The sequence below is a fragment of the Dunckerocampus dactyliophorus genome, chromosome 17 (assembly GCF_027744805.1).
Source record: "Dunckerocampus dactyliophorus isolate RoL2022-P2 chromosome 17, RoL_Ddac_1.1, whole genome shotgun sequence".
Lineage (NCBI taxonomy): Eukaryota > Metazoa > Chordata > Actinopteri > Syngnathiformes > Syngnathidae > Dunckerocampus > Dunckerocampus dactyliophorus.
This window is the reverse complement of record NC_072835.1, coordinates 16,740,256-16,757,000: the sequence shown is the minus strand read 5'-3', so window position 1 is coordinate 16,757,000 and position 16,745 is coordinate 16,740,256. Positions and strand designations below refer to the sequence as shown.

The window sequence follows — 16,745 nt, the reverse complement described above, 5'->3', positions numbered from 1 at the left end:
GCAGCAGTACATCAATCAAACAAAAAAAACCTGTGTGCAATTAATCTGTCTTATTTTTCTCTGCTTTGCTTTCACGTAATTAGCATGAAACTTTTTTTAATTTAGCGTCTGTTCATCAGTTAACACGCAGATGAATAATTGTGTTGCGCAAGCACTCTCTTGGTGTACCAAGGAAAGAATACCGTGGTGCCAATAAGAAGGTGTAAGTAATGTTATAGTAGCCACATTTCCAAAAGGCGGTTCTACAGTATATGCTACATCCTTAATTTGGTTAGCATTTCCACTGCAGGTATGGAGCTGATTGTAACAGCCGGACAGCATGTAACTCACGAGTGAATCAAACAAAGAAGAAAACCAGAAACATACAGAATTTAAATCCTCTCTATGGCATCAAAGAAAAAAGAAACAATAAGCTTAATTAGCATGGTGTCAGAGCCGTGGAGCCAGCGCACACCATTATCCTTCACGTGTTAATCAACGTACGGCAGCCTAATGCTTATACGGTGGAACCTCCAATGTCGCCCCACATGCCATACAAAGTTAATCCAAAGTTAGACCAAAATATCTTCAAATATGCCTCAAAAGTCGAACAAAAAAAAATGCATGCTTGCATGATATTCAGCACATGTTGTGAGACTTTAGCTAAGTGAACATGTTAACTCTTTTTTTTTCATGTTTTTTGATAGCACATAAGGGCCTGTGGCAGGATAGAGGTGATGATAACCATAGAGTTGCTTTGTCGAATACAACAAAGTTATCCCTTGAAATATCGCGGTTCGATTATTGCTCCCTCGCTATATTGTGTTTTTTCAGACATTAATTAATTCATAAATGATCATTGTTTTATGGTAGACTATGGTCTATTATTATTCAAAACATATTGAAATACACGTGATATGTAGTATTCTGGTCACTCGGCGTCAGGAATGGCAAACCATTAAGCCATTACCTTACATTACATTACCTTAACACTGCATGGAGTCATGAAGTCAGCCACGGCATGTCCGACATGATAGAGTGAGAACAAGTTCTCCTCCCGTTCTGTGTGGCAATGGTAAGTTTTTGGCTTCTCATATTTAGAAGAAATACAATAAATTCGAGGCTAACTGGTTAGCTCGCTAGCTCTCGAGTCCCTGCAGCATAAGAGTTGCGTAAACAATGAATAATAGGAGTGTAAAGTTGACTATACGGGTGTTATTTCATGTCTAAAGAGCTCTAATAACGTTAAAAGACATACAGTATTTAGAACGTCATTAAGAGGTTTTCTTTGCTCCAACTGCGAAAATAGTCCACTTATGAATATTGAATCCTATATCGTGGAAATAAATTTATCGGGTCTGGAACCAATTAACCGCTATAAACGAGGGACGACTATATGACAAATTCAAATGATACACTTTTAGGCATACTTATTAGATAATACATAACGCTTGGTGAATAGTTTTACTTTATTTTAATTTCATTATGTTTTATTATATAGCATAATTCCAACAGAACTAAAAAAAAAAACACCACTTGGCAGCAGAATCGCTCTGCTAACACCTTTCTGTTCCCTCTCTGTTTCATCTACCAGGAATATTTACGTTTATACTTTTCCTTTATTTTAGTTGTATCTGTTTTATTATACAGATGTTGACATCATACATGACACTTTTCTAATTCCAGCAATATAAAAGTTTCAAAAGGCGAGTGCTTTTATTTTGTTTTATTTTACGGCAGTTCTCTTTATACTGGTTTGACAATTAGGAATAAAAGATTGCCTTTTATGATTGTTTCACGTAGCATTATTTCGTATGTGAAGAGAAGCAGTGATAATGTGTTATAAATGTGTCGGCGTGACTACGGAATGCCTCATTACGGGCAGCAGTCAGGGGGCATAAAGCGAGCGACAACAAAGGAAGTGAGCCATAGACCTTCCATACGCTGCCGCTAGACTCGCTGTTCCGCCGGCTTCCGACAACGACGAGGCGACGGACGAATGGCTCCCAGAGGTGTAAACAGAGTGAGTGTGAAGACTGGCTGTCTCCAGACCCGACTATTACGTCCTGGATTCTTTTCCAGCCAGTTTTTTTTTTTTTTTTTTTTTTTACCAGATATACAAACTGACACGACTAATCACCATGTTTTTTTTGGATAGGTTTTCAGGTGGTTCAGGAAGTGAGATGCTCAGGAAGCTTGTGCGCTGTACGGAGTGTGTGGTGTGTAGCATGCAAGGGGTGAGAGGCCAAGGGACAGTGCATGCCCCTGCAGAGTACTGATAAGAGCTTGTTTACTTTCCTGTGGATGGTCAGGCCTCAATCTGCAGCTACGGAAACGCCAGGACAATAGGTGTGTGTGTGTGTGTGTGTGTGTGTGTGTGTGTGTGCATGTGTATATATACGTGTGTTGTGGACTTGAGAGAGAATTGAAGCAGCCTTTGCCGCCGCAGCTAACTACCAAGGACCGTTGACCCTCCCCCCCACCACCTCCCTCGTACTGATTCCTATACCAGATGCTAGGCATAAATTACATGCTTTTACAATGAATCTGAGGTGCATATTTTGTCTTTTCTGTGGGTTTTTCCCTTCTTTGTCACTCTTTTAAAAGTTGCCATGTAAATGTTTTGCTGGATCGCTGTTTTTATGGGGTAAAGGATGATACCTGCCATGTGAACCGTGTGATTTATCTCAGCCAAACAGCAAAGAAAGTTGCTGACGATGAAAATGTAAGAAAATCTCATGAAAGTGAGTACACACATCATCATTTCAGCAACTGTTTTTTTTTTCACCATATATCTTCTCAAGGGATAATTCTGGAAAAATGAAACTTGGATATACTTTAGAGTAGTCAGTATGCAGCTTGTAACGGATGAATAATGGATAAATATATGTATATAGGTGTGTGTACAATAGTGACTTATTTTTGAAGGTCAATTGAATTAGAAATAAAGCATTAATTGTACCAATATCTGGTATGCAATGGACGGTAATATGCAACGGTATTGTAATGATGACATTTTCACATAATAAATCCTAACTTTTGCTCCTTTCAACTCAAAAGTAAAATCACTTTCCTTCACAGGTTGATCCTCCACAGATTAAATGTTATCCTTATCGCTATGATGTTTAACAGAGTGTGGCGCAATGTGCTACCCTGAAGGAAGGATTACGGGCAGTTAGAATAATACACTGAATCTCTCAGTGCACTCCTTCGATACAAAAGACTCTGCAATGCATCGCTGGCATCCCTAATCCAAAGAGTCATTCCTAATTAATGCGTTTCCTTGCAAAACCTGTGGAAATACAATTTTTTCCTCTTTAGCAGTCACCGTGTGTGTTCATGTCACTACACTGCCATCAGGAATTTAGCCTTTGAGTTCAAATGGGAACAAGAAGGGAATACGTAGAAACACAGGATGCCAGCACTGTATTAGGCCACATTGATCCCAAAGAAGATAAATCACCTTAACGTCTCAGGTAACGCCCAAACACTGCCACCAGCCGGCCTCGGAGCAGCTCTAGTGCACTCTGCATAATTATATTGGTCCTGCTTGGATGGTGAGCTTTCATTTAGGAGACCCAGCTCAGCCTCCTCCTGAATAATAGGAGTGTTTTCATTTAATCCTGGAAACAAATGAGAGGAATACTCTCTGAGGGAATACACTCCCATGGACAGTCCATTACTGGGAAGATGATTATACTGACTTGGAGTAGTCTTTAATTTAACATTGTTATAGATGTAAGGGTAGAACTGAACAGTACTGGAAGTGACTCCAGTTCTGATTGGAACAGCAGTGTGAGCTGTGAAGTCGTTCCTTGGTAGGTGCATGTCATGACATCACATGAGAAAAGCCATGAGAAACTTAATTCAGTGCTAATTCAATGGTATCACGTGTTGTCCAATTATACAACAGTATATAGCCACAGTATTTTGTGTTTACAGTTGAGTCCTTTAGTAGATGACATAACAGGATTCAGTACTCCAAAGTGCCAATATTTAGTATTGCCACCATATTACATCTGAAAATCACTGTGTGAGGATGTACCGTATTTTCTGGACTATAAGTCTCTCCAGAGTATAAGTCGCATCAGTCAAAAAATGCGTCACGGAGAGGAAACAACACATATATAAGTTGCACTGGACTATAAGTCGCATTTACCTGTATTTATGATCATGCTATCATCAAAGGAAGCTTTTTACATAAAGTTCACAAGAGAAGAAGTCGAAGCCAGAGGGAGTCGGGAATGTTTACACCAACAAGTAGACAAACTAAAGCTACAGAAGCTGAAATAAGTCAGTTTTAGTAAGTATAAGCATACAATAAAAACATTCCTGTTTCATAAATGTCAGAGTGTTCTCAAACAAGGCGCTTTTAATACATGACATGACGCCTGGACGCATCCAAGTGTGTAGAAATGTATACAACAGGCCTATTTTAACAATGAAACTTAATTTAATTATATTCACATATTAATTGACTGAAAATGTCCGTATGTATTTAGTCAGTGGCTCATGCAGTACCTACAATCTCCAACCTAGACATAATTAGTGTCCTCAGTAAACAACACTGCAACATTTCTCAGTTTCCTATAATTATAGTTGCACATTACTTTACATTACAGACACACGGTCTCCAAGGCAGAAGTGTGTTAGAAAGTATTCCGTAACAAAAAGCATCCGGTATGCTCTTTGTCATTCAATTTGTATGCCTAAAGGCGTCACAACAAGCTCAACTCAATGAATTATTGTGCCACCAGGTGTCGCCAAATAGCTAACCACAACCCACTTTAATTTAAAGCCATCCCATGTTAAATTATATATATATTTTATATTACCCTCGACTATAAGTCAGCCAAAGTATGAAAAAAGTGCCATGTTTTGTCCAACCTGTTTTGTTTACATGTGAAAATTCCTGTCATGTTGGGTGTCTGTAACAGACATATATGTGACGAGAAACCTCCCATCCATCCATTTTCTATGCCGCTTATCCTCATTAGGGTCGCGGGAGTATGCTGACGTTGGGCGAGAGGTGGGGTGCATTTAAACAAACAATCATTCACGTGCACATTCAAAACTATGGACAATTTAGAGTCGTCAGTTAACTTAACATGCGTGTTTTTGGAATGAGGGAGGAAACCGGAGTACCCGGAGAAAACCCAGGCACGCACGGGGAGAACATGCAAACTCCAACGGAGATTCAAACCCAGATCTTCCCGATCTCTGCCACTGTGTGGCCAACATGCTTGATGTAGTAACATGGCATGAGGAAAGTAATGAGAAACCTCATTTAGTGCAATTGTGCCCAGTGATATGGCCACCCTATTTAGTGGTTGCATTTGAACATTGCTATTTAATAATGTATGTTCCTATGATAGATAACTTGACATGATGATTTGGCATGAGAATAGCAAAGATGAACTTCCTTCATTGCTGCAATGTGCCATATTTTGCCAAAGTCAATATAGACACCATGTGGTATATATGGTCTACATTTGAAGATCATAATGTCATTAAATCAATTTTGAAATACCTCAGACCCTTTTTTAGTGGGTTGTGGGGTCTTTGCCTGGGCCCTTACTTGAAAGTGATGAGCCACACACCAACACCACACAAACGGACATGCGGTCATCAACACGGCAACCTAACTCGCGTTGCGAACAAAGCCGTCACAAGTCAACACAACTGCATGGCACGGACAATGTGGACATCAATATAACGCTTACAAACTAACATACTGTACATACAAAACTATTGTATACCCACATCTACAACCTGCAAGACATGCTGGGTAGCCTCATGGTAGCTATTCCTACCCCACACGCTACACAGTGGCACACAGTGTGATTTTGCACTACCTCAAATTTAAACTGCACTGTCTTTTCATTAAATATTTGATATTTGAATTGAAGAATGTCAGCAATATGGGTTGCCATTAAGAGATGATGGTGGGTCCCGAAGCCATCAAGTTGAAAACCACTTAACCGCTTTATGACACGGCATTTTGACAAGAGAAAAGTCATGAAAAACAGACTTTGTTTTATAATGTATGATAAACCACATTCAAAGCAATATTGCCCATTTTACGCTATAGCCACGATATTTTGTGGTTGTGCTTTTAAACCACCGTGAGCCACGGAAGTCATAATCCGTCCAATATGTGAGTGAAAATACTTAAACTGGCAACCACAAAATAGCTGCATTGAGGACATTTGTCTGCCTACTCGTGAACGTCAGTCGTTTTTGCCACCGACAGGCTGATGTTTTATAATGTCAGATGCAAGCCTGTTGTCTCTGTAGGGATCCTTTCCAGAAGAAAACTGTCAAACCAAAAGCCTCACTCAAGGAGAAGTCGTTGCAGGAAGTGCAAAAATGTGTGGGAGGTGGAGTAGAAAGTTGATTTACAGAAAGCAGTATTTATTTATATATTTAGTGAACAATCTTAAGCACTGACAAGTGTTTTTGGTAGCGGAAAAAATGTGAAGCCCTACATTGCAGTGGTCTCATGTCTGTCCATTGCAGTGCTGATCGTTTTGGTTCAAAAGACAGCTGTAGCGAAGAGCTTCTATTCCAAGTGTGGAGCTGAAGTCATTAGCTTACGGTGTCGTGCTGGCGGGTGTATACATGGAAGCATGACAGAAGATCGGCGGAAACAGCCACTTCTGGAAGGAAGAAGCGCAACGTACAAATTCAAAGGTGTATGCATGAATCTCTGGATCCTTTTCATCATGCGAACAACGCGCTGACATCCCATGGGCTTACTTAACATCTGTATCGTGGAGTCGGTTTTAAAAATACTGCAATCACCTCTCAAAGCATCATCTGAGGCATAAATCGATGGAATCCGCATAATTTTTCCGTCTGGTCTATGTGCATCTGCATCCCCCCCCCCAACTCATTGCCTCACATCAAACTGACAATCAGCAACCAGCCGTAAACAGGCCCCCCCTCTCCACTCTCATGAAATGGGAAATGGAAGCGGATAAAGCGGACAGAGGATGGAATAGTCCTCCATACCTCATTTACCAGCAAACCGCTTAGCGAGGCCATTGGCATTTCCGGGGTCAGGAGGGCAAAATGAATGTTGTTCGTGTCCTACGGTGGTCTCGTAAAAATGTGACACATGCCCACACACACACATACCCACACGCATACAAACACAATTTGCAATCATTGTGATTTACGAGCGGGACCTCTTAGGTGACTGTCATAGAAAGTTGATTCCGTCACGGCAGAACAAGAGAAAAATGCCTTTATGGTCGTGGCTATTGAGCAAGAGACGAGTGAGAGAGAGACAGAGACAGACAGAATAACAGGAAACCGGCCTTGACCTCTGGGGTGAAGGGAGGGATAGGGCGATGGAGATGGAGAAAGACATGTTGCAGCAAGACAGTGAAGATGTTTTTTTTGTCACAAATGACACAACTGACCTTCATTCTTTTTTGTCCGAGATGTGAAATCTCTTAAGTAATTACTTTATCTGGACTTAATTAGTTTATGACTAGGCTTACAAAGAGCCCTTGTAACTAGCAGTTGGCCCCATAGGATGTGTTGATGGTAATTGACCATCATTGACTTTAGAGTCGCCTCGTTTCCAACATGAAGTGTGCCAGTGAATATTCCCATTCACCCAGGTTATTGGACGACAGCCCTAGTCAATAGGGCTAGAAGACATCAATTCATGCTCATTGAATGGATAGGACAGCTGTAGTTTAGAGGACTGTAGGAGCAGGTTTAAAGCTCTAGTCTAGATGGCTGTCCGATCTACAGTAGTCTTTGAGCACGGGGGTCAAACATTGAGGTTTAATAGCGGCACCATCATGTGCTTCATCAGTTCATGCTCAAGGACTAGATAGGACTGCAGGTCTAGACCTAGGGCTTTAGTCTAGGGGGCTGTCCTATTTAGTCTTTGAGCATTGCATTGTCGATAGGACAGCTCTAGTCTAGAGGACTGCGTGGTTAGACTTGGAGCTCTAGTCTAAACGGCTGTCTTATCTAGTCTTTGATTTATTTATGAAATAATGAAAAATGAAATAATGAAGGACATGATGGTGCTGATATCAAACCTCAAAGTTTGACCCCCATGCTCAAAGACTCGCTAGGACAGCCCTCTAGACCAGAGCTCTAGGTCTAGTCCTACAGTCCTCTAGACTAGAGCTGTGCTATCTAGTCTTAGAGCATGGAATGATGATGCACATGATGGTGCTGATATTAGACCCCCCAAAATTTGAACCCCATGCTTCAAGACTAGACAGTCCTCTCGACTAGAGCCCTCAGTCTAGTCCTACAGTCCTCTAGACTAGACTAGAGCTCTTCTGTCAACAATGCAATGCTCAAAGACGAGATAGGACAGGCCTCAAGGTCTAGCACTTTTGACTAGAGCACTCAGTCTAGTCCAACAGTCCTCTAGAACAGGGGTGCCCAATCATCGGGCCGTGGCTGGTCTGTGGGTCCAAAAAGGTTGTGGACCACTGCTCTGGACTATAGCTGTACAGTCAAGTCTTTGAGTATCAACTGATTAAGCACATATTGGCACTGATATTTAAGCGATAGTACGGATTTTTTGACCTGAAGTTGTATGACATCCCCTTCAGCAGTGTAGTCCGTCAACGCGAAAACATTTCTGTCCCCCAGTGGGGGCATGACAGAAAATAATTGAGAACCACTGCTGTAATGTGAGGATGTTTAGCCAAATCACTGCGAAATTTGGTACACAACTTAAGGGGACTGAGCACATATCTGTACAATTTTAGCAACATTGGTTGAAAAACATGGCCACCATCAATCAAAATGTCTTGTCCATAAGTCATTGACCATTTGCCGATTGATTATAAAACTTTGAGTATATGTACGGCATATGTATTACATGTATGCTAGCATGTCTTTCAAAGCATTTGGACACAACTCATAGCGCCACAAATGGGTGTCCTAACTTTTTTCATGACTATATGAATAGAAAATCCAAATCAATAGTTCTTCATTAACGGCACATTCATACCCTCGGTCGAGAAAGAAACAAGGTTGCCTTGGAAAAGTCATCGACTGTCCTTTTTGCTGTTCTTTTTGTGGAAGCAGGAAGTTTGCACCGGGATATTTTATCCCCCTCGCCGCCGGCCAGCCTGACCACGTGCGTGTTCACAATGTAACCAAAACCAATGTAACACTATAACATGGACACATGCTGCCCAGGTCACAGCAGGCATTTAAACATCCATGACAGTCCAGGCCAGATTGATTCCTCCTCCAGAGACACCAGGGTCCCCGGGTTAAACAGTGACTTTGACGGATGACTGCGGCCGGTGATCCTGACACGTTTGATAAACGCGGACCATGCAATTCGTTTTTAAACCTAGCCTCTCGCGGTGGATGCTCCCGCAGTGACAACAACAAGTTGAGACCTTTTTAGACCATGAATCTACCAGGATTAAATTACCTGTTAGACTAAAATGCCTGCAGAGCGCAGACCTACACCATGGATAAACAATTAATGTCTGATAGTGGTAGAATAGTGGTAGCGTAAACAATAAAATTCCTGGTTGTTTTTATCCCCCATTTTCTCGGGTCATACTGTGTGTGGCCATCCTAAGACCTTTATTAGCTGTACAGGAAATCTGTTATATAACATTCTTAACAGCGATGCAAGTGTAAAAATAAGTTAACCATGTTAAAAAGGAAATCACTCTTTAAACACTCTTTAATGACAAATGAAAGGGTGCACATTTTGTATCATTATTTTTGCGTTTTTCACCGTTCACCTGCCACATAAGTGTAAAAACAAGCTAATAATTTGATAACATAGCAGCTAGCTGTGTGATGTCACGCATAATTTTTAGCAAGCATCTTTTTAAGAAAATGTTTCTGAATTGTGCAACCTTTTGTGGTGTTTGAATTTTGAGGTATCGCTGTACACAGCAGGGAATTGTTGGTCAACGTGCTCTGTCGTAAATGAAAAGAGAAAAAAGGAGTTTCCCTTCAGCCTTATAGGTGGTGGTAAATGTATTTTGTTCTGTTTTTTGTAGCAGTGCTCTTCTGTTTTGGATGTATTTTATCACGGTATTTGCATTTTTTTTATGTTAACTGACACACAAGTGTAAAAAGAAGCTAACTTGTTCTGCTGGGAATAAACAAAAACAAGTCTTGTCATAAATTTGTCTTAAGTTCGCTTATTTTTATGTTTTGGGGGTGCATTTTTGCATTTTTAATGATAACTGTCACACGAAGTGTAAAAAGAAGCTAAAGAAGAATTTGATAACAAGCGACGACATTCGTAGAACAGCTAACTGTGTGACATCATGCCTGATGCCAAGTTTTTGTGCAAGTCGCGAGGCATGGTTTTGTGAAAAGTTTGTTTCGGAATTGGCTGATCTTTGCGGGGCGCCAACGTTGTGGTAAACGTTGCTAAAAGTCTAAACTTTTACAGTTTCGCTTCTGTCATGTAAAGTATATGTATGATATGTGCGTTGTTCTGTTTTTCGAAGAAGTGTTTGGTTTTGTCCATGTTTTTTCATCGTCATGTTTGCATTCTTATTGCTAACTGCCACACAAGTGTAAAAGGAAGCGAACTAACACTTCACGAGTGACGACACGTATGGCAGCTAGTCGTGTGACTTTCAAGACTTATTTTTATGAAAACTTTGTTTCCGGATTGTGCAGTCACTGAAATAGACTGTAACCCTGTTTAGTTAAAATGAAAGTAGTTTGGTTTCACTTCCGTCTCGTACAGTAGTGTCCAAAGTGCAGCCTGGGGGCCATTTGCGGCATGCGGCTGTTTTTTTTTATTGACTATGTTTATAATTTATAATATAATATATTTATAATATAATTTATCAAGGAACTTAAAAAAAACCCAACAACAACAGCAAAACGCAAACAAAACAAAGAATAAAGTTGTAATTCTTGGGAAATTAGGTTTCGAAAAAAGTTGTAATGTTATGAGAATAAAGTAAAAATATTATGGGAATAAAGTCATAAATAGGAGAAACACATGGCAGAAATAAAAGAAAAAACAGCTGTAATTTTACAAGAATAAAGTCAAAATATTAAGAGAAAAAAGGTGTATTCTAACGAGAAAAAGTTGCAATTTTATGAGAATAAACTCTGAATATTATGAGGGAAAAATAATGCAATTTTTGTAGCATGGAGTTGAAATAATAATAGTAATAAAGAGAAAAAGTTTGTTTTTTATTTGTCATACTATGGGAAAGAAACAAAACAAAATAAAGTTGTAATTTTTTGGAAAATTTGGTTGGGAAAACGTCTTAATATCATGGGAATAAATTGACAGGTTATGGGAATAAAGTCATAATATTATGAGAAGAAAATTTACGAAGATTGTTTAAGAAGAAAGTTGAAATATTTGGAACATAAAAAAACAACAGCAAAAATGGGATAAAAAGAGCAAAGACTGATACTAATAATGGGCTTTTTCACCTATATCACAAAGCTGAGATGCAGATTTTTGTTGAAATACATGTGTTGCTTTACAAAACAGCAAAGTGGCCCTTGTATTCTTTCATTTTTCACTATGAGGCCCTATCTGGAAAAAGTTTGGACACCCCTGCTCTAGTAGGTTGCAGTAAAATGTATTATTTTCTTTTTTTTGTAGAAGTATTCTTCTGTGTTTTAGTAGTGTTAATTAGCATCCAACTTATATGACCTGTTTGCTCCCGATGTCTTCCAGCTTCGAGCCCGACATGTGATCCCGTGAATCTTAGCGACAATTCCTGGGTCTACGTGAGGGAGATGCAAATGGGCTGTTGGACCAGTTTCATTGGACAAGACAAGGCCGAGGTCCACATCCTGAACCTGAACTTTGCTGCCACGGTAAGAATGTCATGGTTATGCAAATGAAGCTAATTTATGCAAATGTGAAACATGTGAGAATGCCAAAGACAACAATGTTAAGGTGTGGATGGAAAGTAGGTGATGCATGAACCTTTTTGCCAGCTTTTTGGAAACTCCAGCATCACGTCGTGCAGTCAAAAGCGTCCCTTGTCACACGTTGCCTTTTTGATAATTACATCCAATCCACCACGGTCTGTCACGTGTCCGACATCACCGACGGATGATTATCTGCAGCTGACAGTACAATATGTCAGGCCCAGTTTCCCTGAAAATGAATGCGCCCAGTATCAAAAATTCCTTGCACCATATATTTTTCTCTAATGGAATCTGCCATTCACAAATATAGTGTCATCAAATTGTACGTTTATATGTATAGTTGCAGCACAGCTTATAAATCTGTCAAGAAAAAGGTCGCAGATGTTTTGACCAGCCAAAACATTAGGTACATCTAATGCAGTGTATTTTCAAATTGTTGCACAGTAAGTATCCCCTAAGGGAGTATAATGTGGTTTAAGCCTCTCCTACCCCCCCCAAAAGCTGATTTTCTGGATCACACTTAGCATATTTTATACCCCAGACAGTTTATTCTCTCATCGTAGGAACTAGCTTAGCAGGGTTGAAAAAGATATTTTTCTTTTCTTTTTTTTTTTCTCAAACTGCTGCACCTCCTCTGAAGTATTCTAGCACCTCACACTTTGAAAACCCCTGATCTGATGTAATGCAGTATTAGCAGTAGTAGCAGCGTGGTTATATGATCTACTTCTTTGTGCCAACATTAAATAGATAGTTAAATATTAAAAAATGTGAAACAATATCATTATTATATATAACTTATATATAACATGAATGAAAGTGTAAAACCATTACCATCATATAAAATTAATTAAATTGTGTAGTATTTTAATACATTTTCCATGAATTATATTTTGAGAATTAATGTTACATACTGAAGTACTGCTGTCCCTCGCCACTTTGCTGTTAAAATTTTGCGGCTTCAGAAACCGTATTCAAAAGAAGGAATCCTACTTCACGGAAATTCTCTTATCATGGTCAGGTTTGCGATAAACAAGGGATTACTGTATATCGAAGTTATTTATTAATTATTTAACGGATGATTATTATATTTTATGACCCTTTATTTATGACATTTTTATTTATTAAACTATTTCATTTATGTAATGGCACAAAAACTCCTTGCTTTTTTTTTTTAAACCAAATAAAATCCCTTTAATTGTATTGTATGTTCTGAACTCCTGTTTCAATGGGATATGGAGAAGACTAGCGTTGACTGGAGGAGTTGTGCAATAGCTTGTATGCACAGCATCTCATAGCTGATTACATGTTCTTCTTCAACTAGTTTAGACTGAATCAACAATCAACAGCGCCTCTCCTGGTTGCAGTCAAGTAGGGCGCTCCATTTCGCCTCGACTGCAAGCACGAGCCCCAGACAGTGTCAATCAAAACAGAGCATTATTAGCTTTGTAAAGGCGGAATTGTTGACACAGCTCTTTGATTGGCCCGCATTAGATTAATGAGTGTATGAGTGTATGTTAAGTTGTTATCTAATTATAGAAGAGCGTTCAAATAATGTGCCATTCCTCTTCAAAGGAACATGGTTTCGCTTTGGAGGAAAAGGGACAGGAGCAGTAACTCCAAATTCTTGCTCTTATCGCTGTTCCAGACTCCATATTTCACCCAGCCTGTTCTTTAACATTTGTCACTACCTTATCAGTTTGTTCTCTGCTTGCTCGCGCATAAGGTTCTCTATTACTTGTAGCCGTTTCCATCGTCTTATAATGTGGTTATAGTGATGAAAGCGTCGTACCACAGTGGCTCCTCTCAGTCGTATGGATATGCAGATAGATGATTAGAAAAAGGAGTAAGTTGATCATAGAAACACAGCGGTGGAGTGAAGAAATTAGTTGTTTTATGAAAGAACAGATGTGGGGGTTCACTGAAGGAATTTGGATCCGTGTGATGCAATCACTGCTGCCCACACTTAATATATCAAGCTTGCCTTGTCGACATGATGTTAAATATGAGAACGTAAGCTAGGTCTACTTATCAGGTCCTCACTTTAGATTTGTGTTTGTTTTATTTGCGAGGTTTTTACACCACAACTACACATTTGAAAAACTGTTACATTTTGGAATGACGTACTAGATCAGGGGTGTCCAAAGTGTGGCCTGGGGGTTATTTGCGGCCTGTGGAGTTTTTTTATTGGCTCACAGCACATTCTAAAAATACAAGAAAAAAATAAGAAGAATACTAATAAGAAGAAAACAAACAAAAAAAAAACATTAACGGCAAAAATTGAAAAAATCTGCAGTAATTGTACACACAAAAACCATCAATAAAGTTGTACCTTTTGGAAAATGAGGTTGCGGAAAAAGCGTTAGGGTTGATACGAGAATAAAGTCCAAAAAATATTATGGGAATAAAGTCAGAATTACAACAAGAACATTTACGAGAAGAAAGTTGAAATAGTTGGGAAAATTCGTGAAAAAACCCCCCAGCAGAAATGGCAAAAAAACAGCTGTAATTTTATGAGAATAAAATCTAAAAATATAAAAAATATTTAGAGAAATACTGTAAGTTGAATTCTAACAATAATAAACTTGTAATATTATGAGGAAAAATAATGTAATTTTGGAGTTGAAAGAGTTGAAATATTAAAGAATTTTTAATATCGTGTCTCAAAACCTTTGATTTTTGGTTCACATTACACATGCAGGTGTACCTAATGTTGTGGCCGGTCGGCTACCTTTTTCTCGACACATTACGTCTGTCGAATGCTAACAGACTTATGGACTAACATGGCAGGTTATGTTTTTTCCCCCAATTTTGTCAGAGGTCTTTATTTTTAGCTATTTGTGTCACAATGGCGTTGTTCTTCCCTCGGCAGAGTAAAATGATACAGACTGGTCATCCACACATGTTGCAAACACAAATCTCTCTAACGATTCAACCTTGGCGCTGTGGACTGGCTTCATGCTGTACCAAGCTGTCCAGTTGGATCTGAGGTCTTTTGTCTGACACATTTTCACCCCTTCACCATATTTTTGTTTGCACACTGATTTACAGCCCTTTTTTGCTGAGAATTTCTTAGTGAGAGCTTCAAGGGAGGCTTTAAAGGCCAGGAGAATTCAAATGGAGGAGCTGCCTGTCGGTATCCCACACGCAGCGGCCTGGTTAGTCAGGCTCTTTGGCAGCCGGCTGAGACGAGACTAGTGGAGCCAATTCCTTTTCAGGGGAATGAGCCAAAAGAATAACTGGAAACGGCATCATCAAAGGTCCTTCAAAAAATGGCACTGGGAAATGAAAAAAAAAAAAAAAAGGAAACAACTCAAAGAATTTTGAAAGTCATGAAAGAATGTCACAATTGAAGGGAGGGGATTTGGAGACAGGCTGACATGAGAGGATTATTTAAGGAGTTATCGCTCAATGACGCATCTGTGTTGGAAATGCCAATCAGAGTACATGCATAAATTACATCAAATAGCATCAAACTGCTGCCCAAGACGAAACACAGTTGTACATAGGAACAACAATACAACAATAGGTGTTACATACCAGTGGTCTTCTCTCGTTACAATCCTTTGAATAGTCGTTACAAAGAGCAGCGCCTTTCATTTTCCACTACATTTACCAATTATTTACTTCGTACAATCACCTAGCATCATCAAATGCATGTCATCGGTACATCCTATAAGTATCAAAAAGCCAATTTTGCATCATATTTGTATCAGAGACATGGATTTTTAGCATCATAACCAGCATAAGAAATTGTTTATGATATTGCTTATTTTTAACAATATATTCTTAAATAAGCCAAGTTTGACCGAACAGTAGCATTGTTCCTGCTTCCTGCATAAGTCGCTAAAGCTGTTCATGATACTTCAAATGCAGCTCCTGCCATCTGGTGGAGTTAATGAAAAAAAACGGCATTAGGAGGTTGCCTACAGCCACAGCTGTTAATACCAGTGTAATTTGATTTGCCGCTATTCGAGACTCTCGTGGTTATTTTGGTGCTTTTCAATTTGTAGACCATGCACCATGATTTTGGTTATTCAACCATGGAAGTTGCTAGATCTCAGCTCTTAAATTAGACTCTTATGAGCTATATTTGTTATCATCATTATATTTGTCCACACAAGTGCACCTTTAGTTGTATCAGGATCAATGGATCAATAAACTGAAGAAACAAGGGCGGTCTAATATTTTATTCCATGACTGTATCTGTCTCTGTCTTAGGTGCTCAGTTCAATATGGCTAAGTAAACAAATAATAATAAAAGATGAAGAACAGAATGCATTTTGAAAGACATAAATTGAATCAATATGCATGGCAGCCATTATGCAAACTCTATTCTTTCTTGGATATGAAGGGCAAATAACACAGACACCCTCCATCAGTTTTGTTGCGTGTAAATGCAGCAACCGTGTTTTTTCTGCTGGCAGACAATTTCTTCGGAGGTCTCCTTAGACCTAATTTGTTCAGTATAAGGTGTGCAAATTTGCTCGGCTCAGGCCTGAGCTCATCACAATTCTCTTGGATCACGCTCAAAATCAGGTGGAAAGAAAATTAACGTAGTTTTACAGATGCGCATTGTTCCCCCTTGTACGCTTGTTCTCTCCCAATTGGACTCGACCCAGAAAACAATCCTCTCTCAATCAAAAAGAAACACACAAAAACAGGCCTAAATTCGTTTTTAAGAATGTTAAATTCTCACCAGAGGGAGCATTTCTGAACTGTTTATTTCCAATGCGGTAACATGTACAGTGTAATTGAATTCATTTACAATCTCTCACTGTTCTTAATATGGTGATCTTGAAGTCATTTTGCTATAGAAGTAATTACAAACAAACTTCTTACTGGTATTAAATCAGTCTGGGGTGCGGAAAAAAAGTTCCTTAACTTTAAAC

At 39.2% G+C, this 16,745-nt stretch overlaps 1 protein-coding gene across 2 annotated transcripts in view; it reads left to right on the top strand.

Moving 5' to 3' along the window:
- The window catches only part of eng (endoglin), a 60,482-nt gene that overhangs the window by 8,787 nt on the left and 34,950 nt on the right, over positions 1-16,745 (top strand). For both annotated transcript variants that reach the window (XM_054756277.1, XM_054756276.1), the window contains exon 3: positions 11,657-11,799. In XM_054756277.1, the coding sequence (XP_054612252.1) occupies positions 11,657-11,799 (143 nt within the window). The remainder of the gene's footprint in view (positions 1-11,656; positions 11,800-16,745) is intronic.